We start from the raw sequence: 27,842 nt of genomic DNA on the forward strand, positions 1-27,842 counted from the left end.
CTTTTGACAGTTCCAGGTGAAAGTTATTGTGTCAAGCCAGATGGACTTAATAATTGGAATTCAACAAAGATTTTAACAGTTCTATTTTTATTATACATCTGTAATGAGCAAATTTTGTAAAACCAAGGAAAGAGTATAAATTAAAGCGAAGTGGTGCTAGCACAATTCAAATGGTTTGAATTCTAGAGTGGACTGTTAGTCTGGCTTTCTTAGTAATTTGAAACTCTCTCCATGCTATGACTGTAGATTGGTTTTGAGGATGTCAGACATCAGAGTCATGAACAGTTGCGTTATGTTTTATTAAATTTTATAATCTTCTGAGAGGGTTTCATGAAAAATAAGGCACCAGGGAGAGGTGAATTCCTGAAGTTAATAGGCCCAGAATTTCACCCTTTGACTTTTTCCTTCTCAACCAAACCGACCCCTAGTCCTGACTTCTGAGACTTGATTTGCTTTGAACTCCCACAATCTTTAAAATGGTGTCCTTCTGGTTTTCTCGCATGCTTTCGTTTGCTGTTCATTTGTTTCAGAACCTCTCCTTGTTCTTTCCATATGCAATATTATTTCTATTATTCAAAACTCAAAATGAGAAATGGCATATCTTAGTTTATGTAGGGCTTTGACCTGTTTGAGTACTTTTTATATCTTAAGTGGGATTAGTACCAGCTCTTTTATACATGCAATTCATAGACCTGTCTTTTGTCTGCTTAAATTTGCAGACCTTCTTTATATCTACTTAATGGGTTCCTCTTCCATGTAGTTTGTTTGTATATTAATTTACAGCAACAAGGACTAACATTTATCATGCTTTAAAAAACCCTGACTTGACAAAATATTTGGGTGGATTTTTTAATTTTAAAGAATTTTTGCTTTCCTTTGAAAATAAGTTATTTAAAATAAAATTTCCATGTTGGCAATCTATGTTAAACCAAAAATTATCAATAAAACTGTTAGAGAAGAAAGGTATCATACTCCGTTCATCATGTGCATATTGTTTACAGTCCAGTGCAAGCTACGATAAGTTCATTCCTGACAAGAGTCACCGTAATAAATAATTGGATTTGTTGATGGTGAAGCAAGACTAAATTGCTCAATCCTCTGCTCTAAATAGCTGACCACAGATTTTACTAACAGTGTCTGTCAGTTTAAAGCTAACCAACATAATTGCTAGAACATAATTGCTGTCCTTTGAATCAAGTCTAGGTCTTTTTTTCAGACCTTGTTGTATAGGTGGTTTGGGTAACCCTGGCTGTAAAAATACCCTTCCTTTTCTGCCCCAGGCAGAGGTAATTTACAGTTACTCTTCTAATCATGGGAGATATGTGATTGGAAACAGCATTCATGGATGCTACAGCCAAACGATCACCTTGTATACAAGAGACCTCATGGAAGGATTGCCGTCTATAACCATGTAGGAAGACCACAGGGTGATCCAGCTTCATGCTGCACCAAGGGGGTTCTGGGCTGAATCTTGGCCTCCCTGGCAAATACCACTTCAAAATCAAATTCCCTCATATGGAGCTGAAATACAGTATGCAGTAGTTGGTTCTGGGCAGATATGCTTTAGGTGACGTGCACATACCAAATAGTGGAAGTGATAATGGTGGAGAAGGTGTCCTAGAAGTGTATTTATAAGACAGTTCTCAGCAGTTTTCTTGGATTTGATCATGAAATGATAAATTAAATGGATCATTATGAATGATTTCAGAGAGTTCTTATTGCAGTGTCTTTAGTGCCCTGTTTTTTGCCATTTGGAAAAAAAAAAAAGTTTTAAGTTTAATTTCTCTTCTTAAAAAGCCTGCTGCATGCCTGCTTTCTTTTAAAGGGCAGGAGTCCATGAATAACTTTATCATATATAATACTCTATGGCTACTACTTATCATCACTTTCATTCTGCCTATGTAAAACTGAAAATCACTGCATTGAAATGAAGTTTCAATGTTTTTATTCAAAGCAGCTTCTCACAATGTATAAATACTGCATATTAACACACATGAAAAATACAACTTCTAAGGCACCCAGAAATGTGTCCATACACTAGTTACAGGACCATCAACAAATAAATTGTGTACAATTTGATCTAGACAGTCAATATTTGATATATCAGAAGATACAAGTCCCTCAGTACTGTACCAGTTTCAGAAAATATTTACAACACTGTGATATAGGGGTGCCTGTACCCTTATAATATTATAATATGTACTCATCATTACAAATATTAGAAACTGTTTTAGTCTGTTCCATGGCGTTCTGACAAAATAACTTAAGGGCCTAATTTGCAAAGTTCTACAATTAATTATTTGTGCAAGTTCTGAAAATAAATTTACATTGACATAATTTGTGAATTTTTGGTTCTTTGCTTCATCTCAGAGGTTTGGTAATAAGCCTTACCAATAGACATGCCATCCTAGCTGAACATCACTCCTTTCCCAATAGGTCAGTGGATACATCTTTTCCCCTTACACTTGACATGGATGAGAATGCAGTGTTTGTAGCAGAAAGAGACTATCTGATCTTCAGCACAAATGTCAAACTAGTTCACTGGCGAAGGAACTAATGCTTTGTTAGAATAATGCAGTTCTTTGGTCCTTTGTTTTTATGGAAGGCATAATATTTTTATTCACTAAAAATTCAAATCCTGTCTGTGAGTAAGCAAGCTAGTGAATGACTTTCAGTGTAGTATTTAAAGTAGCAGTAAAGAGATTTAATATGGCTTAAAACATACGGTTAATTGGGCAGACACAGATAACACATCTAGGATACCGAGTACCCAAATGTACTATGATTAAGATTGTCTATAAGTCTCTTATGTAAACTTCTTTAGTGTCTCCTAAAGAGCACTGGCTTTAGCCAGATTTGACTTTTATAGACCCAGCCACACAAAGCCTGAGATTAAACTACTGTGGTTGGGAGTACAAATGCACAGTTTATATATAACAAAGCCCATGCTGACAAGTCTACCTATGTTGTTTAGAAGAAACAACCCGTATTATCCTTTTCACAAGAAAAACTTAAGGCCCTGTACTCTGATTTGCTAACTTTCTTACAGCAATTATTTGGGGAAGTCCTTAGTGCTACATAAGTAATTATGTAGCTTTAAAGATTTCTTGTACCTAATGGTAAGGCTTATTCACAAATGCAATACATTTATAAATTACATTTAAAACTGTAAAGGCTGGCAAAATAATAATAATAAAAAAACCAAAATAAAACAAACCCCAACCAAAATTGTCTGTTTATCCCTAACATTAAAAGAGCATTTTATTCTAATGAAAAACTATTGGCACAAAACCATTATATTATAGATTAAAAGAACAGTTAATAGTAGTGAAAAAGATTGCCTAAAACGCATACCCTAACCTACCACAGAAATATAAAAGTTTATATTCTGAAAATATATACTGTATTAAAGTTTGTAAGCTTATTCATTTAAACAGAAATGTACTGAAATAGTAAACTAAGCAACACTTATCTACAGCAAAAATATACATGCAGGACAACACAAAATAAATTGCTTACCTTTAATATCTACAAATGCAAAACTGTAGGTTTTTAAAGATTGTACAAAACAATTTACACAAGAATAAAATAACATACTTAACAACAAATTGCATTTATAATCTTAAATACTGTGAATATTAGTAAAGGTACCCAGACTAATATGTACAGTACATCTAGATATCTGAATACCTCGTAAGGACAGAAACACAAGAGTAAATTGATTCTGATCTGATCCAAATACTGGAAAAGAAGCTTTTGACGTTGTTATTACTCTTTTTTGAAGGGAAAATAGGTTCCATTGAAAACTAGATTGTAACTGTATAGCTATGAATAATTAAAAATGTTAACTATGGTTAGCGCTTGCTTTAATGGAAAAATAATTATAGAAAATGTATTTCAACCATTCCTTTGTCATAAAAAATGCTAAGATACAGATATCTGAAAATTCAGATGAAATGATGCAGTTTAAAGGTCTAACAACTTATGATTCTTCTCTGTTTGAAAATCTCATATGGAAAGCATACCTTCACATTGCTGAGCAATTTTTCTATATTTATCTACAAAACCCAAGCATAGTATTGAAATAAACTTCCTAATATCTTATTAACACATGACTAGGAGTTATGGCTCTCTGGACGGGAATAAAGGAAATAAAGGAAATTGAGGAATCATGGTACTTTCCATTGCTTTTTTTTTTTCCTTTTTTTTTTCTGAAGTCATATGCTGGAGGCCTGATTGTGCAAACACGTATGCGAGTGGTTTTCACTTGAGTAATCCCTCTCATTTTAATGGGACTGCTGTATAGGTGACTCACGTGTGCACACTGGCATAGTAGGGGGTCCGGTGGCCTTGATCCAACCAAGTCTTTGCACATGCACTCTGTGGCATTGCTGGCAGGTTGTGGAAATAAGCAAGTATTAGTATAAAACAAGTGGTGCATCTATCACTTCAAATAGTTATTGAAAGAGTTCTGTTTCAGACATTTAAAAATAAGTTTGGCAAGTTTTTTTGAAAACATTTAAAAGAGGCTAATTAGAAACCAGATTTTTCTCTTTCTAATGAAGAATTTCCATGAGAACTTCTGCCTTTAGGGTAATGATTTCCTTAAAATTCAGTGGTACAATTAGGCCATAGTAACAGCACTTCTAATTATTTGTGGGGGAAAAAAAAATTATATTAATGTGTTGAAGGCTACTGTTTACTATCATCACCTGTTCTTTAACTTTACAAAGGCTTTGTTGAAACTCTTCATGGAAATACAGGGAGGGAGAAAACCTAGCAGCCTCATTTGCAGAGGTTTAAACCATAAACAAGTCACTGAGCTCAAGGATGGAGAGCAAGTGCACAAATTACAAAGCAAACAAATGTGCAAAGCTTCTGCTTCAAGAGGTTTTCATTTGGGCATACTAAAATGGCAGGTGAAGTCACAGAGCATGCTTGTGTTATTCCCATATTAACTGCCTTACTAGCAAGAAAGAACTGAGAGAGATCCAGTGTTCAGAAGTCAGTCAGTGTCACTGAAAAGTACTAGGATCACATTCTAAAATAGCAGATTGGATTTTTGTTGTTCATTGTGGACTGCTTTTATGGACAGCCATAAGTTCTTGTAACAGATGGTGGGGTGGCCAGATGTGGAGAGCTGGGAGAAGCAAAACAAAACCTCTCCCTCCACTTAATTCAATACCTAGCACCTTGTATAAACTGTTGGCCCACACCCAAAGGCCTCCAGAGCAGAAATTATCTCACACCTGAGGAATCAGGCAACTAGACTAAGGCTCATAAGGATTTGCTTTTAGACTTCAGACCAAAACGGGATGTTTAAACCTGAAAAACAGTGTGATGCCACATAACGGCATCATTCACCCTGTTACTGATATCTGGCTAACAGGAATATAGTAAACTTAAACAAAGCATCTTGTTGGCAAGCCCTTCAGTGCTCCTCAAGAAGGCAGAAAGTGAAGAGAGACTTAAGGGGGGCTCACTGTTTCAGAATCCACTTTTCTCCCCTTAACCCTGGCAAATGAATCTATTTCATACATTTTTTTTTATACAATTTTACACATAGAGGAGCATGCACGTGGCTGTTTCTTTTACTGCCCACAGCATTCTGTGTGTTTTCTATATATTCTTTATTTTTCTACACAATTTGCTGCTAAAAATGTGTTTGTGTTCTTATGTGATGCCATTAATTCAGTCAAGGGAAGTATGAAAATAAGATCTGTGATCAATAAACAGCTGAATATGAACACAAAATAAATAAGTTAAATAAATTCAACAAAAAAATCCTAGTAGTTTTTGTAAAACTAACTTTACATATTATACATATAAATTATCAGATTTTTCCATTACACTGTTAGAAAAAAATAATTAAAATATTTCTAAAGTATGGTGTTTGGGTCTACAAAATATTGTGCTGACCCAGTTTTTAGATTGAGCCCTCTGTGTCAGCCCAGATGTGTTGCAACAGCAAGAATAAGTTAAGAAGGACAGACAAAATAAATCATTACAGATGGTGTGCCTTATTGGGCCTCAGTGGTGCTTCTCAGCACATGGAATGTATACTTTTATCTAGATGAGCAATGTGAAAGATGCAGCCCTCTGTAGAGATTATGTGCACTGAACAAGCCTGCCTACGTCTCGGTTACACAAAATCAAACCAGCTACAAGCAGCTGTGTAGCTCACAAGGAAATCGACACAACCATATGTATTAGGATACACTGTCACAAATTCCTCATTGATGCATTGCCTCTGCTTTTCAAACACAGGTAATGTTTGACTCTGCAAGTGGAACATTTTCTCTTTAAGTTAGGCCAAGACATCAGACTTCATAAATTTTGTCTTGCAAGTAGCTGAATAATGAATCCAGTCCTTTGGAAGAACTCCACAGCTGTTTTAGCATCTGACACTCTTTCTCATTCACATCTTCAAGTCCGGATTTCAGGAAGCTCCGCACGAGACATTTTGACTCTTCTAATACCTAAAGCCAAAATATCACTCAGTATTTCATTTTGAATCTGAAGAAATTATTATGGATAATGGCGTGAACAGCATTTTTACACTACTGACTCTGTTTTACAATCTAAATAACTCCTTTGGGCACAGAAATTAGATTTGATTTACAGCCGTAACTCCACTTGCTGACAGTCAGCATCTTCAAGAATTAAGGACTTCTGAGGTTTATGCATTAGTCCCAACATTTTTAAAAGGAATGAGGGATTCTGAAGTACCTTAGTTTATTGAAGGTCTGCCATGAAGCACTAGAAGGAGCTGAACTCCCTCCTGTTAAAAAATGTGATCTCTTGAAATGAAAATGTCTGAGGCATGATATATTGGCTACCCGTTTTCTGGAAGGTAGTCTTTAAGGTTATAGAGGTTGGAAACCCAAACGTGGGTGTCCATCATCTTTAACAATTTTCCCCTCATGCATCACTTCCTTATCAAAACAGAAATTAATAGGAAAGGGCCTTTACTGCAAATACCTTTTTAAGTTTATTTACTTGCATTTTTATAAAAGTGAAATATTTTATAAAAGAAGTGTGTTAAGCAAAACAGGCACCCTCTGACTGTGTTCTGGAGTTGCATTTGCTTAGCATATACAAGTAGTCATAACAAATCACCTAAGGTTTTTGCAACAGAAAGCCCAATCTCAAGCCCTTAGTAATTGCTGCAAGTTCTTCAAGGCATGAACAGCAGGTCCGTCGTTGCTCCCATAGTTCAGCTCATTTTCCCCAGACCCATTTTTAAACGCATTGAGATTGCATCCTTTTTGAAATATATAACACCAGTATGTATCTCACAAGGAACCCAACTAGTCAAACAAAACCTTTAATAATTCATACGTTACTTTTTTTTTGAGAGCAGAAGATTTAACGTAAACTAATACAGTGACTATGTTAAGGGAGACACATACTCGCCACTCAGCTTTGTCAACACCTACATGTTAAGCCCAGTTCCTGTCTGTTTTCAGTTACAATACTGCTATTCCGAAGAAGTACTTCTCTTTAACTCAAGTAAATGGTGTTAATTGCAAATAGCGGGGCCTGTGGTTTTTTTTTTTTGGTCTGTTTGTGAACAAGTACCCACAGTGAACTTGGATGAGCTCATCATATTCATTGGTTTTGTGACTTCAGCCTGATTTGCATTTAGGATCTCAGAGAGTAAATCTAGTCTTTGACAGTCTTAACTCATCTTTGTCCACAAGTCAGCACCAATCTTTCTAACAGGTCTCAAGAGAAAATTTCATTGACAGCCAATAACAGTGAAGGAAGGAAGAATTCACAATAAGGCCCAGAGGTTTTCCCAACTCATATAACACACGTTATATCAGCATGATCAAATAAGCTTATGCTACATTTCCAGACAGTTTCATTCCAAATGTCTTTTGTAAGATCTAATCTACACTTCATTTAATTAAAAATCTCCTGTGTCTCTACCTTCTCTTTTACAACGGATCTTTTAAATGAAACTGAGGGATGCTAAGACAGTTTCAGGCATAGGAAGTATAGCAAGAAACTGCAACAATTTGCACTTCAGTTAGTGCAGTTTTATTGCAGCCAGTATCACTTTCTTCACTGCATTTTTTTTAAACAACGATGTGCCCAGAATGGGAGTGTATCTGCCTGAAGGGAAAAAACCTTAGGAAGTAAAAATAGGAGAGGGTTTTCTTCCAACTTTTATGTACACAAAAGGAAAGTTATAATACACTGTGACCAGACTGTGTTCAAATCCCTCTGTGTCTGGATCTCACTTCTCCTTCACAGCAGAGGTTAGCTGGCACTATCTTACCCTTCTGGTGCACTGTGTAGAACATTTTGCAGAATCAGGAACTGTGCAGGTGCAGAAAAGAAGGCAGACTCAGCTGAAATGTAGGCCAGGACAACGTGAAAGGCAAATATATTTTCTTACTGGCCCTACAGAGATTTCCCCTACAGTTGTATAGTTGCAGACTCTTCCACCTTCATGAAGGAAACCTATGCTAAAATCACCTTTCAAAATCTGGGGCAAGGAGGTTCCACTCATATTGAATAAATGTGAAGATGGGGAAAGGAAATAAGCCTCCCTGCCCCTGAAAAATGAGAAACTCCATGAGCTCACTGAACCCTCTCCAGATTTTTTGTTGTTAGCCTTCTTTCACAGGTATGGTCGTGGAAACTGAGGACCCACCATGTGATGAGCCTTGGGAGCAGACCTTGCCTCTGTGAAATGTAATTTAATCACAAAGGAGTTTGATTTCTTACCACTGCACTGCAGGATGCCATTTCTTTCACTCGTAGCATCACTTCTTGGCTAAATGTTGTTGGCCAAAATACTTGTGACACTAGTCCTCTGCTGCAGGCTTCCTGTGCTGTCAGCTTTCTCCCACAGAACAACATTTCATTTGCCTGTGAAACCAAAAGATCACTTGTGATCTTGGGTTATAATTACCTTAAAATCTTTTCCATACTTGCCTGTTATTTTTAAGATTAAATTTACAAATGGTCTCCTGTATCTTTCCATACTGCAAAATACTTTAAAAGGAGTTTCGGTAACTATTTAAGGATTGTGCAGGTGGCCAGAGCCAGCATGGGTTTCAGTTAAGAGAAGTGTGCTGGCATGCATGATGAATCTATATTGCTGATTTTACAAGAGTAACTGTCAGTGATACTGTGCAAAGAGTCGTGGAACCTAGTATGAAATACTTTGTAGGGCAAATTGTGCTTTGTTATACTGGTAAAAACTAAGCAACCTTACTAGAATTATTATGGATTGTCTTTAGAGAGCAGAGAGCAGTATCTTGCTCTGTTACTGCACAATCCTAACACAGCACAGACAAGTACTCTGCAACATTATTCTGCTAATGCATTTCTTCCCTTTTCTACCATGGTCTTGACAATCTTTGCTTTTTCAACCTGTGTTCAGTCTTTCTTGTGTACAGCATGTGTAGTACATTGAATTCTGAGGTCATTTTGTGATAAGAAATTGGTAGGGATTAGATGAACTTTCCACAGATTTAATTTCCGTTCATGACAATTAAGAGAGACAGTTGTTTTCTGCCTTACTTTTTAAAGAGAGAAAGAAGAGCATGAATTTAAGAAAGGTTCTTCAGCAATTTGAGGTGGAAAACCTTACCAGTGCAACACCCAGAATTTGCGGGAATGTGTATGATGAGCAGCCAGCTGGAGTGAGTCGGATTGTTGCATATGGTGTCTGAAACCATGCCTTCTCACTTGCCCAAACGATATCACACAGTGGTAAAATAGAAGCTCCTAACCCAAGAGCAGGACCGTTGATAGCAACCACAATTGGCTTCTTAAATTGAATAAAAGCTTTTACAAAATCCCTAAAATAAAAAATAAAAGAAAAATCTTGAATACAGCAGTAACACTTAGATAAATACCCAAGCTTAAAGTACTTAATCTGAAAACAAATTAGAACCACAGATGAACACAATAAATGCCATGGCCCAGTTTTATGAGGTCAGAATTGCAAGATACTTTCTAGTTTGCACATGGAAAATTTTGCTCATATTTAGTTATTTAATCTTTCTGAGTACCTGACATATTAAATAGTTTTGTATATGAATTAATTAATTGGAATGCATTGACTTTTGTACTTTTTGCAGACTGGTTTGGTTAGGTTTAGTTTTACTTCTGGACCAGTAACTCATGAATTTGTACACATAGCGCTTCTCTGTTTGTTCCACAATGGTTAGTATGGATTCTGACGATCTGGTTTGGCTAACTTGATGAACATATTATAGCGTGAAAGACTGGAAACTCATAGGTGGATTGCTGAATATTTATTTTTTTCAAAAAGTTCTCTTAAGATCAAAAGGTTGTCAAAGGTTACTGCAAGTCCCATCAATGAATTGGGAGATAGTAAAAATTTATGGAACACCAGCAGAAAGAATAAGACCCACAAAGGGGAGTCAGAGAGAGAGCGAAATGTTTGAACAGGGAAAGAATTAGGCAAGTGATGTGTTGGCTCTTCATTGCAAATGTCTTTGGCAAAGACATAACAAGGTAGATGCCCTTGCCTGCCTATAACAGTAAATGTGAAGCGATGGGAATAATGGGGAAGTAAATGTGATCAGATTCATCTGGATGAATGAACTAGAACATGTTAAATTCTGTGCAATGAGGAGATATTTTAAATAAGTTACCTACCAGCAACTGTGGAAAGACATCTGTTGAATGGAACAGTCTATATACCAATTAGGAAAAAGCATGAGTGTAATTGTGGGCAAATTATGAGCTTCAGCAGCTGAGTGCGCAGCAGGTATATGGAGGCAAACGAGATGCTCAATTACTTTAGAAAAGAGACATGTATAAATCAAATTCAAAACAAAACAGGAGATTCTGTTCCTGCATTGGGTATTTATTAGATCCAGAGTGCATCTTTGCTGACAGATTTTAGGAAAGAACATTTTGTCAAATGTGCCCTTTGATGAGCTGCAGCCCTCCCACTGAGGTCAAAAAGACCTAGATTTCTGTATGTGGGAACAGGAGGAGTGCCTTGCAGGTTAGAGTGCCGATTTGGCAAAAAATGGAAAACTTACTGAAGATAAGTATTTTATTGGACTGAAGTGCAAGGGCATTGGCTGTATTTTAACTGAAAACAGAGAGTCTGAGGTGACCCAGCATTAAATGTTCAGTGAATGAGTTCTGGTTTTTCAGGCTATCTAGTAAGGAGTTGATTTTTGATCATGGGAAAATAGAGACTCGTGGGAATTGATGCAGCTCTGTTCACACAGTGAGTAATAAAACAGGAGATCAGAGGCAAGACAAAGAGAGTGAAATAAGGAACATCATATTTGTCTGTTCAAGACCATTTCTTTCTAGAGGATAGCAGGGTTAAGGAGAGTTGCGGTTCATTTTTGTTTGCAGAAGCAATGCTGTTCCCCTATCTCGTTATTTCTTCGGTCGTTTATGGTTCAGTAATGACCGTGGATCACAGCACCTGCACCTGATTAATTCCAAAATTTTGAGAACCTTAGTAGTTAAGCAAGTAAGCCTTCCAAGTGGGACTACAGATGGGAACAGGGATATGACAAACGATAGGTAAAAAGAACAAACTATGGATAAATGGTGGCAGCAGATCAGAGGACCATGTCGAGGCAGAAGAAAATAGTGTTGTGGAGAAAAGCAGGAAGTATATGGTGATAAATGGGACTGGAAGTGAATGTGGAAAAGCAATTAGGGATGTGGAGAGGAAATGGTTAGATGATGGGGAGGAAGAACAAAGCAGAACACATTAATGGAGGGGAAAGGTTGAAGGAAGTGTGAAATCTTCATATGAGTGAGCAAGGAAGGGAGGACCTGGAGATTGGGAGAGGGTGGAACAGAACATTGAGAAGACACAATGAGCCTCTGTCATGAGGGATGGCCGGGGAGCACAGAGGATGGTACAATGGATGGGTATGGAACATGCCATCTATAGGATGGAGTGGAAGGCTAAAATATTGGGAGCTTGTGAGGGCAGCAAATGCCTGCCTTTGGTCTACAGAAGCTGTAGGCCACATATGCACAGTTGCAGTGCAGCCTGCCTGCCTTTTCCCTGCTCCAGGAGTGCAATGCCAGACACATGTCTGGATGATGGCAGCTCAGGCTGATGGATCTATGTTCAGTACCTGGAGAGATGCTACAGTGCCACACATCTGTGAGCTGCAAGCCCCAAAGGCAGTAGATGAGGACAGGGACCAAATGAATAAATCATTCATGTGAGATGAGACTTGATGGGTATTTAAACTGCAGTTTTAACTTGTGATCAGTATCTGAGATCCATACTTTAGAAAGTGGAAACACATGGTAATCAAGATGTTAATTTCATTTTGATACAAGTCTAACTTGATGTAAAGCAGCAGAGGACGCAGAGATCTGTTAATGTGTTTTAGGACATCCTAACCACTGAAAAAGCGAAGTGTACATTTTTTTCTACCCTTATTACAGTGTATTTTCCATGAGTTGAGTCCTTTGTTCACAGAAAGCACAGAGAGTGCTAAATGGAAAACGTAGTGTATTGTTTCCAGAAGTACAATAAAAATCTATTTCCAGTGGGCCTGAAGCCGACATTCTTGACAAGGAGCAGTACATTGTACCAGTATTTCAAGAGTGGTCTGTGAGTCCAAGGATGGAAAAACTGACTATCATAGTTCGGCTTACACTCATTTAAATGTTGAATTGGTAAATATACCTGTATATTAAATGTGTGTAGATAAATGTATACTTCTATAACAATACCTATCTACACTATATTTACATGAATAATATTTGTATCTTCTAATGGAGTGTGAGTGTGCCTGTGTTTTCAAACAAGAATAGTGATATTCTTCCCTCATGTTTTTTTTGGTTCCACATTATTAAAAATCCCTCACAGTAAAAAAAAATAAAATTAGGATGTGTCCTTCAAAGGGTTTTTCTCTTTTTAAATACATGATATTGAAGCATAGCTAGGGTCTTAAAAACAGGTCATAATTTATTATACATTTTAAATTCTTTCAAAATAATTACTACTTTGAGAATTTCAAAAGTATTAAACTGAGAATCCAAACTGATCTGCAGTAGTTGTAACCAAGATAATCAGTGGTTAATACATGTCGTATAGTAACTAAACCTGATCTTACGTTATACTAATATATCCAAAATATAGATCTATTGTAAAACAAATTCTTTAATATTCCTTCAAAAAAATTGTTGCATAAAGTTTTAAAGCTCTCAGAAGAATAATACTTATTTGTAGGAAGTGGGGGAAAAAAAAGGGGACCAAACTCTCTCCTGGTACAGACTGGTGAAATACCATTGGCTTTAGTGGAGTAATGTTGATTTATACTGGAAGATTGGCCAAATATGTACAAAGTTTACCTTGTGGATAATGGAAATATTTGGTGATGTATTGTGCAGATTGATTTGTAGACTGCATGTCATAAACCCTGGATTTCTATTAAGGTAATGTGATATATATAAGGAAAGTCACATTTTAGTTATGAAAGTAAAACTACATTTACATATATATTAAGTAATCTAAGTTTAAGAAAAAGAGTGGAGACCCTTCTAATAAGGTTCTGAAATACAGTGGCAGACTGCTGTTTCAACAGAATATGAGTAAGCCATGGATTCCCATTTGTACTGAAATTCATTAAAATGATGAACATTAAAACAAGTGAAATATCTGCCTTTCAGGAACCACTTTAGAACATGAAGCAATAGCTAATTTGGAAAAACAACAACAAAGTTGTATTTGAATTTGGAGGATTGATTTGAAATACTAAATACAGAGAAGTGGAATAAAATAAATCCCTATGGGTATTAGCACTGGAATAAAAGTGCTTTCTTTTCTAATAAGGAAAGGTCCAAGGTTCTTTTATTAAACAAATTTGTAAGACTATAATTAGAATGCAATCAACACTTAAATATACAACATTTTTGGACCTGATAAATATCTTTATAATCACACACTGCATTTCATAATTTAGAGATCATAGGTAAGCTTGGGTCACCTTATAGCTTCTGCAATCCTAGTGCTTTCCTTTCTTCTGTCATTGGATAACCTGCCAATTAAATATGAGTAATCTAGGCCACTACAGAATACACTTCCCACTGCGCTGAGAAGTAAGAGTTTACTGTCATCAGCTGATGCATTGCACAATGCTCTCCGAACTTCCTTCATGATCTGTGGATAAAGAAAAGTAAACAATTCGACATGCATGCCGTTGCAATATCATTTCCCTAGTTTTACAAACCTTACTGATTTTGAGAGACTTACATTTTGGGCACTATTAATACTTACATCAATTATATATATTAATATAATTTTAATATACTTAGAATGATAACACTGAGTTTTATATTTGGAAGTGCTTTGTAGATGCTTACTAATTCAAAGAGTTTTTAGAACTTGGCTGTTCTTTGCTTATTCTATGGGAAACTCTAGCTAGCTTATGCTATTTGATTGCAATTTAATAATTTCAAATATCATTTTTAAAAATTTCATCGTGTATATTCAGTGTACATCACTGTATCCTCAGTAACACGGTTATGACAACAATAGCCTATTAACCTCAACAGGTTGTAAGCAAAATCTATAAACCCCAGTTTTCAGTTTTTCAACTACTTTGGTTTATATGACTTGAACCAGAGCAAGGCAGGACAAGAGGACATCATATACATCAAAATGACAAATATATTATTCATTTTTCTGTGGTCAGTGATATTGTTAAAGTCTGCAGAAGTTAGAGCAAAAAAGCCACTTGAAAGAGAGACATTTTTACACTCTGATTTACAACTGGATCAGGCTATTAATTGCACCATAAATCAAATGTAATCAAAATCTGTATAGAATTGAGCTGCTTGTATTGTAAGAAAGTGCTTTCATCTGAGCAGAATTGTTTTTCTAATGATTTTTAAAAGGAAATATTATTTCATAAACTTCTGATTGGTAACCTCTTATTTGGTCACAATTCAGTGTAGTTTGTAAGCTGTAACTGACTTCAGCCATTTCAGATTTCCCTCTTCTCTTGAGTGATTTGCTCCTCACTTCAAGGGCCATGATTTCATCTAGTGTGACACCTCCTATGCTTAAACATACTCATGTGTCAAAGTATTTCCTGTAGACAGGGTCCTGCTGAGTCAAATTTTTCTCTTTCGAACTGAAAGATTTGCTGTTAGTGTAAATTTAGGTAAAAGATAGCAAAATGTGGTTGGTGGGTTAAATATGGTTTCCACGTGAGAGAAAACCAAGATTTTTAGCTTGTGATTATTTTTGTTCACTACTTTCTGTTTCCAAAAATTCTTTAGATCTCTGAAGTGTCTTATTTAAGAAATGTCCCTAAACACAGAACAGAAGTTTTGTTTATACCATTCTAGGTACCCTTTTATTAGAAATTCTGTGGCTTCTGAGACCAAGCTTGAACTTGTATATTCAAACCATGCAGTGCAATGCTACCTGCCTGCTTTCTACATGTGTTTGCATAAAAATGATTTTTACTGACTGCTGAGAGTGGGACATGAGAAAGCAGGTGGTGAACCTTTAGATGCTTCACTTCTACAAGTGCACTTCAGAACGCCTGTAATACCGAGTATGTGACAGTGGGTGGAAGTGAAGTAATTAAAAGCAGCAGAATTTGGAAGTGTATTTGAAATTCTTGTGCAGGTACAAAAATGTCATCAGCGATTTTACAAGTACTGCTTATTCTCAGAGTCTCGGAGGCTGTCTCAGCCCTCAGTTGGTAACAACATAGCAAAACTCGCATATTTTGTAAAGGGGAAACAAAGGAAAAAAACACCTTAAAACCTCTGTTCAAAGTTAAAAAATAAATTTTAGAAGGTGGTAGATGTTAGAATAAAAAAAGATACATATTTTGATTTTCCTAGTTCCATGTGAATGCAAGATTGTCCTCTTAGTTTATTTTAAATGTTCTCAAAATTTGCTTTTTCTTAGGGAGGATGTATAAATAATATCAGAGAATACCAGTCGAACATTTTTATATACAATGGGGAGTGTTGCTTTAAATATGATGCCATGATAGGATACTCCATTCAACAAGTTTCTTTACCATTCCCCTTCCTCCAGTGATAATTGCATATGTACTATCTCTGATATTACCACTGCTATCCTTCAAACACATCATTACCATTACAAACCTGTCTCTTTTTTATCTTATCCCTCATCGATTTGGATGGCTAAAGGCATCTAAAAGTATACCAAACTTTTGAGCAGACGTGATACTACTTGTAGGGAAAAACAATATTCTGCTATCACTGTTTTTTCAATGTTTTGGAGAGGGTGATATTAAAGGTCTGTTATTAGGAACTGATTTCTCAGATACAGTGGAAAATGGGAAGGTTTTGACAGTATTTTGGGTAGTATTTTTGAGCAGGAGTGAAAAATCTAGTTCCACTGCTCCACTAGTTTCTAGCAAAAGAAAACAGTATCAGAAAGCAGGAAATCATAATGTGTTGGTGTTTTCAGTCTCAAAAAAGTTTGGTTTTTTTTTTTTTTTTTTTAAATCTGTAAGTTTGTCATTAACTTTATCATCAAAAGGTGCTGGGAGGCTCACTGGAATACACCAATGCCAGCAAAGTCAATTCTTACTCCCTTGTTCTATGCCATGATTCCTTTGCTGGTGCAGTGCAAAATTCACCTGGTCACCTTGTCATTCATTGTTATGACTTATGTTATCCTAGTTATAGCCAACCTGCTGTTCACTGTTGCTTCCGAATGCCTTGGCATCATAGCTTTCCTCATTGATTGTCTGGGTATGGGCATTTCTCTACAGATGTTTATATGATTATAGGAAAGCTACTAACAATAAAATAAAGATAAAAGAGACGGTGTGCTTGTAGGGTTGCAGAACTGTGTATCAAACTGCAGTACTGTAAAGTAAATATAATTTTAGTTCAGAACTGCTGTCTGTTTTTAAGCACAAATTTCCATTAATTTGGTAGTGAATTCAGTTTGCAATTATAGAGATACTATGTGTATTTTGTTACATTTCTTTATCAGATTCCATATTCTTTTTCTCTCTTCCATAGTTCTTAAACCTTCCCTCATTTTGGTATAACTATGGCATTTGTCCAATTAAATTTTACTTTCTCTAGTGGACCAGATCTAATATTACTATTTGCAGGGCTGCATAGCAGTATTCTCTGGTTCCATATTTTTTTTAATTAGCTTTTTTATGGTCTTTTAGTTAATTTTCAGTTGTGGGGACAGTATTTCTATTCAAATGCATTTGACTAAAATTTCTGAGGAAGTATGTACAAAACGGTATGGGCCAGTTATTTAGCTTATGATAAACTACCAAATTACAAATTTAGACCAGGCCTAATGCTTCACTTCCTGTTTTACTGAAACCCAAATATATAATAAAATTATCACTTTCTCAAAAGTTGCCAATTTTTTTAATCCTGCCGAGAAAATAAGCTGGTTAGTCCTTTAACAGGACACCTTATATTGCAAAATAAACATAAAATGTTTAAAAACTTCATTAAACTTCTAAGAGCTTATTTTAATGCCTTTCACTGGATGTCGGAAATTTTAAAAGGCATTTGGTGCCCTTTGCTTTCTATATTGCTTACATTCTGGGGAAATCAGAGAGCTGGGAATTTAGCACCGTAACTATACAAAGTATCTCAAACAGAAGTCTCTTGTTCATATAAATAGTAATACTAGTTTAAAAGGTTAACTTCCCTGAATCTCTAAGGATTTGCTGTTGATATTCTTAAAGGTAAATATTCTGTAAATATTACAGTAGACCAAAATTTTAAAGCAATTCAGTTGTTCTTAGAACCTGTTCCACAATCGTACCTTTTTACATAAATACACTTTTTGTTACTTACTGACTCTTTGTGCAAACAGATTCCGAGTCCTTTCTGTTTGATAAATAAAGGACTTAGGAACCTGTAAGGCTGGCTTCAGTCAGAAATACTGGCCAAAAAGCCAATTTGTCTTTGTATGACAGCAAAAATACTGATAACAGTAAACTTGTACCTGCCTTTTAAAATTTTTTTAAGTAAGTTGGGAAAAGTAAGGAAAGGAAGACAAACCAGTGCTCCAAAATGCACCTGGTAGAACTTCAAACCCTGTAATTCTCATGGCTAGAAATTTGAAACCCAATTCTTTTGGATGAGAACTGTACTTGAGGTAGTTTTATCAGTCTTCAATGGAGATATTAGCTGTTCAGGGTATGTTTTGCTTTTAATTCAGGGAAATATTAATTCCTAGCTCTGTTAATAGTGTAAAGTAAAAGCAGTGGATGGATCCATTTAATCTTAAGTTTGAAACAGAATTTGGATCCTTAAAATGTGCTGAGTTACAACAGCAACGTCATCATTGGAGAAAGAACTTCAGAAGCAGCAAAAGACCCATGAGAGAAAATGCCCTAATGGAGTTTATAAAGATGAAATATTTTACATATCTATTTAAAAAATTAATTTTAAAAGTAGCAAGCCTAAGCCACTGAAATAAAAACAAGCTGTGCTGTTTCATGACACTGGCTTGGAAGTTTTATAAGGTCTTGTAAAGCATAAGAAAGAATTTCTGTAGTGCCCTGAACATTTTGTAGAAAAAAACTCAATTACTAGAGTGGCACTGAGCCAACTTCAATTAGTGCAAATGCTGCTGGAAGGAGCATTGGCACATTTCATGCTAAAATCACCTGCACAAACCCACAGGTGGTTACCAAAAACTTAGCATGAAGATTCAGGTAGACTGCTCTCAGCAGCTTTTCTTTTCTTTTCTTTTCTTTTCTTTGGTATAAATAAGTTCTTTGTTATTTTAATTAAATTGGCATAAATAGCAGAGGCCAATGGTTGAACCAAACTATTAAATTTCATCTGAAGATTAAGATAAGGCACAAAGGGAAGCAGGGCTGTTTAGGGGTGAGAGTCATTTTGTATAAGCTTAATTTTATAATGATTGTGGGCAGTGCACACCTTTTCTTTTTTTCCTAACATAGATGGCCGAGAATAACCAGACCACTATTTTAACCACATCAAGTAGACCTGCTCTGAGTAAATTAATAATTTACTATTTAGCAAACATAATTTACTGAATGTCTAATCAAGCTTGAAGTTAGCGTTTCTTTTGACAAAATGAAACACACTTTCTTGTCAGGCATTGGAACAGGCTGCCCAGGGAAGTGGTGGAGTCACCATCCCTGGAGGTGTTCAAAAAACACGTAGATGTGGCACTTCAGGACATGGTTTAGTGGGCATGGTGGTGTTGGGTTGACGGTTGGACTCGATGATCTTAAAGGTCTTTTTCAATCTAAACAGTTCTGTGATTCATTTTGCAGGAATTTTGTGTTTGTACTTTCTATTCACTGGAGATAAAAGGCATCAAAACTGAAAATGTTGTAAACATCCCTAAAATACTCTTATCAGTTTGTCTCACCTATGGCTATGGGTGACAAACTGCAGGGACAAGGCATTCAACATATTCCTCCTTTCAGTTCCTTGGATTTTTGCTGTACTTGCCAGCAAGGATGTGGAATTGCCAATATTGGAGGTGCTAGATTTTGTGGTGTGAATGATCATGGGCTGCAGCCTGGACTGAGGCCAAAGAAGTCGTTTTGTGTTTGCCAGCAAGCAGCCTTCAGAGGGCAAGAGCTTTCAATTGCTCTCAGCCTGGATGAGTTTTAAACAGACAATCTCAATGTGGAGAACTCATTACCTTGATTAATTCCTGACTATCCAGATCCTGGTCAGTAATGTAGTTTTCTAAAATGTATTTCCTGGTTTTTGAGTGAGCTTCAATAAAGGATCTAGAAATAGTCTATGCCAGTGATGCAAGAAGAGGACTATTATATGCTTATCATTTATTCTTCCACAGAGGTGGATTCCTGGCATATTGAAAATTTTCAAAGAATGAAACGGATTGCTTTGGCAGACCTGAAGAGCCTGAATTAATTCACTGGCTAGAGCATTTGAACACTGCTGATGTGGAACAGCACAGCCAGCAACGTAAAGGTATGTCTGTTCAGCCTGAACGTAGTTAAGTCAGTCCTTGATTTCATACTTTTTCAGGCCCTTGAGCTCTTTGTTTAAATTACCTGCAGTGTCAATTAGTGGTAATTAATACATGGATGGAATGATGGATTTGATGCAATCTAATGTGTTTTAAGGAATTTGTATTAAAAGTAGGTGTTTGATGTTCTGTGTTAATTACCAAGATAGTCCTTTTAAATATTATATAGTTCAAACACTAGGAGTGAGAAATGTATGTACCATCAGTTTTAACTATTTAGTATCATTCTGTGTATTGATGTCCATGTGTAGGTGTGCATTTGGGAAGGGGAGACAAATTTAGGGCCCATCATACCTGCCAGTGGTTTTATCTGAAGCTCATTATGAGTAATTAATTTCAAAGTTAATCAGTTTCTTATTGAATAAAATAACTCCTCAAAGCTATCATCTACTTCTCCCTCAGATGCTGCTCAAACTGATATTTCATATACTCTTATCTTGAAGTTACTGTGTAAGACAGAGCTGCGCTGGCATGTCTGGAGGGCAGAAAAGGTAGAGATCTGCCACACTGCGAGTGGCTCGTGGAGGAACTCTGCCTGCAGAACGCTCACAGGCAAAACTGGTGCTGGGAGGCAGCTCCTGTTGGTTCCTCTCTCATCTATGGTAAGCCCTTTCCATCAGGCCATTACTGCCCATGTGGAACAGGGCTCAAGCATGTTCTCTGCTCTCTGGGACATGCAGCCTGATGCAGGGATTTACTGACGCCCCTTTTGTTCTGACATGGGAAAGGTATACCAAGGCATCACCGCCCACTCTCCTGGGATCACAGGGAATGGAAGGAAAAACTTCTCAGCCCTTCCAGTGACCCATATATATACTGGAGTAGTACAAGCTACAAGTCCAAGTCTGACCTTAAGTGTATAATGTTTGAAACAAGGGAATTAATTAATATCATTTATATGTTGTACGAATTCGTGCAATTCAGCTGAGAATAGAGCCCCTAATTGGTTGAGATTTCATAAATAAGGACTCATAAAGTGATTCAGAGAAAAAGCAATTAGGGATCAAGATATACTTTTAGAATTACTGTCTCAGGATATAGCCTGAAATTCTCTGTATGCAACAACTGGAGCACTATTTAAATTAATAAAATGAAACAGACCAGATTTCTCCTAAGGATAGTAAATACCAGTAACTTCAATGTGTGAAAAACTGCTTCACACAACTCCATGCTGGAAGTACTGATTCTGCCATTCCTTTCTTTAATTGTAATTTTTGGTTTCAGACATGTAAATTAAAAATTAATTTCCATTGCATTCTTTTTGATAGGAATCCCAAGCATGAAAAAGTTAGATATATCTGAACTCCATATTTCTTTTCTAAGATAATTAATTAGGACAAAAATACATAAAATCCAGTTCAAGTGCAGTGTTTCCAAGATAACCCACACATTAGGATGGCTTGCTTTGGTTTTTATGGCTACACGCTTACCTCCGGGGTCAGTGCATTGTTATCTGACGTCTGACTGGACAGCAGAATATGTGTAAAACCATCTTCTTTCCGGACTACAATGTCTCTGAACCGACAGTTACTCTCATTTTGACGCACGCTGTATCTTAGTCTCTTATCGAAGACATAATCTTTCTCCCCATCTAGTTTCCTTTTCACAGTGCTGTGTAGATTCAAGCTTCCATTGGCCAGAGAAGAACCTTTCAGATGGAAAGAATCAAAGCATAGTTATGTTTATACCTTCAAAGAAATGGAGTGATACTTTGTATTAGCTTAAACATAGCTCAGTATTTACAATAGCCTCTATGTGATAGATTTGATAAATCAAAAATATGCCTGGCTAGTCAAATATGGCCTCAATCCATTCTTATTATTCTATATTCCAACATGCAGTATGTTTTGTTCTCAGATCAGACAACCTCTAGATCCCATGAACTGTAGCATGTAGGACTGGTACTGTTAATGGGATGCAGTTCTGCTTTGAAGATGAAAGCAATTGTATCATAGTCTTTCATATGAATTTGGGGTGATCCCTGAATTCATAGGAAGATTCTAATTCAGCTTTGGAGAAACTTGACATTACAAGTTTAGTCCAAATCCCATCTTTCAAAGTTACATTTTCTTCCTTTTATGGTGACCAAAAGGTCATTATCAGTTTCAACTAACAATCCCAATACACACTTGTTGCACCTCTCTGTGTGACAGTAAGTTAAGGGAGTTCCTACTAAGCTGACACAACTGGGATTCTCTTCCATGTATCCTTGTGGTTAGCATTAGAAATAGCACTCAGCCATCCTCTTTGCCCTGATCCCAAGCTTCTGCTCATTACATTTTGCAGTAACAATAATTACTGACTTTTTACTAAGAGGTATGATATTAATACTGGAATTTGTACATAATAAATACTAATGCTGATGCCATTTTGGAGGGTATCCAGCAGTAGGGGAAAAAAGGGAACAATGACAAGAAAGATGTAGTTCCTCCTTAAAAACAAATGAGAGTAATAGTATGTCAATTTTAAAAGACAGTTTATTCTCACTTACTCTGTGTATGAACTGTAAACTATTACTTTGCTTATGTTTACAGTTCCTCTGTAATAGGCAATATATTATGATTGGTAACAATGCTGAGCTGGAATGTTGAAAATATCTTTATAAGATTTTGATGCAATACTCCTTTTCTAATTACAGATGTTTCACACTATTACCATTAAAAGTAAAGCAGAGACAGGTTGTTGAGGAACAGAGGTTAAAGTCACTCTGTTCATTGAAATAGTTTCCAAATCTGTTTTTTGTTTAAATAGACATGAGCCCACAATGTGCCGTATTTAAGAAAGGCCAAGAAAAAGCTGAATGAAAACACCTTTGTTTGTTCCGTTCTTTACTGCTGCCAAAGCTGACCTGTTCCAGCTTCTGGTATCAAATAGCCAGGAATTTTTAAAGGGCAGATGACATGAATATTAGAACATAGATTTAGATTTTGTACTTTAAATGACCACTATCCAATTAAAAATGCTCTGTTGAAATGGAATTGAATGGTGAATTCATCACAGATTACTCTCTAAATCAAAATCACTTACCCTCATTTTGGATTAGCTACGTTTCAACTTGATGTTTATATAGGTAACTGAACTGTCTGATACGTCTCAGTTGGCAATGGCCTGTGGAATTGTTCACAGTGTGTGAAATGCCTGTATATACAGTGGAGTTACGATATGTGATGTTAAAATATATAGAGTGCTTAATAGCATTTAACTGGTGCATCATCTGGCCTCATCATGTAATGTGTGCATGTGTGTACACATATATCTACACACAAAAATGCATGTTTGTTAAAAAGTCTGCTATTTCAGTCAATCATAAAACTCTTTTTCATCTTTAAATTAAGAGATACCATCTAAAACATTGCTTATATTGAATAGAGGATTTAACTGGTGCAATGCAAACATTGACAAATTATGTTAGATCGATTTGAAAAAAAATCATTTGAAGCCAGCAGAATTTGAAATTTGTTTTCTTGTCAAGAATTATCTCAAGTGTAGAAATCACCATGTGCTTGAATTTTAAAAATTATGAATAATTTTTTATGGCATGTTTCTTCTTTTTCATGAGGTTTTGCTACTGCATATATTTTGACATGTATTCTTACAAACAAAAATCAGCTTGTGAAATTACTAATGGAAAACTATATCATTGGGAATAATATGCTGAAACTACTTAATTACTTGACTGAGGCAGACTTCTAAATATTGCATTTTTATCTAGTCAATACTTACTATGTTGCCTGACCCAGTAATAAGCTACTAAGATATGAAGAGTTAAATCTCCCCCAAAAGGGTAAAGAACTTATAAAATCAGAGGCACAAATGAACATTGAATGGAAGATGTGTCAGATTAACAGTACTGATTATCTACCTAGTGTTGAAGATTATGCCACCTCTATTTTAAATACACGTGATATGAGAATAGTAGAAGATTAATTCACACAGATAATCCAGCTCAACAAAAAGCCTCAGTAATAATTTTATTCTAATTTTTTGTATTCTTCCTTGAGTAATGCATTCAGTTCGTAAATTAAATATATGATGTAAGAAACTACAGATCTTATCACAGTATTTTAACTATCTGCACGCCAGCTGACAGAAATTTAACCAGAGAGAAAGATCTAAATTAAATATGAGAGAAACATAGATGGAAAAGTGTCATTTCCAAGATGGATGATTAACAGAACAACATATATTAAGTAAATTGTTGTTTCAGTGTATACAGTGCAACCCTTCAATCTTGTTTAACCTGATAAACTGGAGAAAATGACCAGCAAAATCTAAAGACAACACTCATGTGAAACCAGGCCAATTTAGCGTGTCTGTTGCATGGATGTGATGGAGCTACTGAAGGTTTGCTCTGGAGCCACTAAAGCATCCAGATTGTCTCTGCATGAGGGTTAATAGTTAGCACCTGTTTAATGCACACAAGGGTAACAGTACCTTAATATGTCAAGATGAAAAATGACTGTGACATAGGAAAAAAGAGACATTCTCAAAGCAATCTATACTGCATGTGAAACAAATTAAGGATGTCACAAATTAACTAAGGAAGTTTTAGGTACCTGTAAGTGTGGTTTACTGGCTTAGTAGTGAGTATTTGATGCTCAGTAAGTACAAAAAGAAGAGAGAACAGGAGAAAATATTCCTTCCTTTAGTGGGAGTTTAATCTAATTACATTGTTTTTAATCAGCAGTACAACTTGTGGAATACCTAAAAACACACTGGTATCTAGAAGAAGTTTCAATATTTTTTAAGGGAATTTAAGATATTCCCAGACCACTGGTGCATCTAGTAATCCTTCTCCAAGAACGGCAGTAAAGAATGCTATTTAAGGAGAAAATGCAAGCTTGGCCACTTTCTGCAGTCCTTTGCCCTAGCATCATCCCTAAGCGTTGTATAGGAATATGGGAGGATTCATCCTTCCTGTTTCCTTCAGCATTTGCTCGTGGACCTTTTAATGGATTTCTCTAATCCACTTTTGAGCCTGTTGATGCTGTCTGTCTCCACAGCTTCCTGTGGTATAACTTTGAGAAGTTGTGTAGCCACTACACAGAGAAGAATTTTCTTTCATCTGTGCTTTTATCTGATGTTCTACCAGTTTCAGTGAGTGGTCCCTAGTTCTGCTATTGAGAGATTTAGTGAACAACAGTTCTGCATTCCTCAGTCTTCCCAATAGCCTTTCTCTGTCTCCTTTCTGTCTTTCTTGTGGGTAATGGTTAATACTGTACATACTTAAAAGCAGTGTTCTGTTGATAATTTACTAATAATTTCAGACTTCTCCAGCTAAGGGAGCATCTGTAAGATATCTAAAAGCAATGGGTTTTTATCCAAACTGAGAAAGCAAGCATACTTGGTTGTCTTTTACTGCCAGTATTGCTCCAGAATAAATAAAACAGAACAAGCTAAAAAACCAAGAGGAAGCAGTGACTAAGTTCACAGAGAGTATTTAAATTAAGGGCACCATCAGACTACAAAGATTTTCTTAATGGAGAAAAACAGTGGTTAGTGATACATGACAAGCAAAAATTCTTCAGCAGATGGTACAGAAATAGAGTGATGTAGAAAAAGCAAAGAGAAAATTAAAAGAGGATGTTTTTTGATGCTGTCAAGAAACTTGACAAAACAATCACTCTCAGTTACAACATCTGGAGAGAAACAGAAATGTGATAGCAAAAGACAACAAATATCATCAGAAAGAATGGTATTATTAGCTCCTGGGAGCATCAGTGGATGTTTTCCTGCAGAGTTTTTCAACATTTTCCCGTTTGCAGATCCTTAAATAACTGTCAGCAAAGATGACTCTACTCTCCTTGTGATGGGATGTGTAGAATGTAGAAGAGAGGTTTTGGTGAGAAAGATCTGTCCCAACTTCAGCAAGGTTCCAGGCCTCCACTGGGCTCCATATATGATTTTGTTCATACATCTGTAGGTATACAGTCATCTTTCTGGGGTAAATAACTTACTGGTGACAGTTTTATCTATAGGTTGAGCAGGAAACACTTGTACCCAAGTGGATGTATAGACAAAACAAAACAGACTGGTGGAAGTCCATTCAAGGAGTCATCAAAAACTAGTGTTCAAATAGCTATTATTTGTTTCAACAGAACTGGCATACCACAAACAAAATAGATATTTTTTTTATTAGTTAGAGTTTATAAATTACTAATTATATTGCTTGGATCAATACACTAGTAGTTAAACATTATTATAATATGAAAGAATATTGGTTCAAGTTGATGGGTTTTGGAGGCCTTCAACCACAGGCCAACACTGGTAGCAGAGCTGGGCCTACAGCTGGGTTTTCAAATTGGGGGGAATTTTTGAGTTTTCCAAATCTAGGCTTCATCTCAAGACCAACTTAAAATTTCTAATATACCTTTTCTGTGCACTTACACTTAGCTGTGAAATGAGCCTGACATTCATGTGGGCTCCATATAGGCAATCTCAAAGCTGACACAAATGTCTCTTTCATCAGATTCCGCATGGGGCTGCCTGGGAGCCACAGCTTCTGGGAGCCAAACCCAGGTCCTCCAGGCTCCCTCTTTGTTCTACATATAGTGTCTGGAAGCCCCGTGAGCACTGATGGGGCATGCCGGGCTTTCGACTTGCAGACTCTGTGGCAGACTGCCTGAAACCTCTGGCATAGCTGGCTGCCTCAAAGCTGAACGTGGGAGTCCTGCCAAGCAGACTGCCACATTGCTCCTGGTCTCAAGGGACAAAGCTTTGGGACCTTGGCTCAGATTTGGAGAAAGTTTTGAAACCCAAGATGTTTGGAACAGAACTTCTGTTATTCAACAAATTGGCATTTTTCTCTGAAACTTCCTTCATTTGTAATTTGTAAAATTTCAGACCAATTTTAGTGGGACATCTATCCTGATTAAAATGAGTTTGTGATACTAACAGGACACATAGCAGAATCAAACTGGCATCTTCTGTGCTACTTCCCTGTGAGTGTGAATATCGTGGGGAATTCAGTAAATTGTTGGACTTGTTGAAGAGTAGTGCAAGTTTCTTCGATTTGACATTTCAAATGATGCAAAATCCTGTATCAGGAAATCTGACTTCTCTCAAGCTTGTAGGGCAATATTAGGAAAAAAGCTAGTATTTTTACTTTGACCCTTCTCCACCAGATTCTGTCTGCTCTTACTTTGGTAGTCTCATCTCCTCTTTGTAATTTTCTCCACTATGCATGTGCTGGGTATCACAAAGCAAGACTGGAGGGATTTCTGACCTTGGGAGTGCTGCTGAGTATGGGTTTCTCATATGAGAACCAGGTAGAGATTCAAAGATCTTTTCCTTTTGCCTACAGGGAGGTCAGAATGCAAGGGAGAAAGGAGAGCAAACTACAGAACAGAAGTGATGGATCTGGAGAATGCAAAAACCATCATAAAGAAATGTTTTAAAGGAGCTGCATACATCAGCTGTGAGGCCAGGAGCCCTCTGTACATGGCAGAACACCTGGCTGCTTAGGGAAAGCAGCTTTCTACTAAAATAGAGCTCTCTTACAGGGATTATTCAAACAGGGGCTGGTAGATGCCATTCATTAGCTCTTGTGGGGACAAATGAAAGGCTCATTTGACCTTACAGTTTTTTGTGGCCCTTTAGTTCTTCACTAAAAAAAAAAAATAATTCTAAAATATAGGAATTAATGCATTTTAAAGATGCATTTCAAAGATGCACTTTGTATCAGAACTTCCCCAATGAATAACATAAAACAAATGATTAAAAAAACTTCATCACACAGTAAGAAAGCAAAGAAAAATAACTTTATAGACATATGTAATTAGATATGCAAATATTTTTAAAGAAGCAGGTAACTTTTTAAGCAGTCTTATATGAGCTC

General features: G+C 36.4%; 1 protein-coding gene across 1 annotated transcript in view; it reads right to left on the reverse strand.

The window, feature by feature from the left end:
* Positions 1 to 1,928: 1,928 nt before the first annotated feature.
* CDYL2 (chromodomain protein, Y-like 2) overlaps positions 1,929 to 27,842 on the reverse strand; it is a 61,741-nt gene continuing 35,827 nt past the window's right edge. Inside the window, exons 4-8 of the mRNA XM_010579724.1 lie at positions 21,436 to 21,653; positions 13,977 to 14,149; positions 9,611 to 9,821; positions 8,740 to 8,883; positions 1,929 to 6,479 (exon numbers count right to left, since the gene is read on the reverse strand). Coding sequence (XP_010578026.1) covers positions 6,321 to 6,479; positions 8,740 to 8,883; positions 9,611 to 9,821; positions 13,977 to 14,149; positions 21,436 to 21,653 — 905 coding nt within the window. The 3' untranslated portion in view covers positions 1,929 to 6,320. The remainder of the gene's footprint in view (positions 6,480 to 8,739; positions 8,884 to 9,610; positions 9,822 to 13,976; positions 14,150 to 21,435; positions 21,654 to 27,842) is intronic.

Source organism: Haliaeetus leucocephalus, unplaced genomic scaffold (assembly GCF_000737465.1).
Source record: "Haliaeetus leucocephalus isolate CR32 unplaced genomic scaffold, Haliaeetus_leucocephalus-4.0 Scaffold668, whole genome shotgun sequence".
Classification (NCBI taxonomy): domain Eukaryota; kingdom Metazoa; phylum Chordata; class Aves; order Accipitriformes; family Accipitridae; genus Haliaeetus; species Haliaeetus leucocephalus.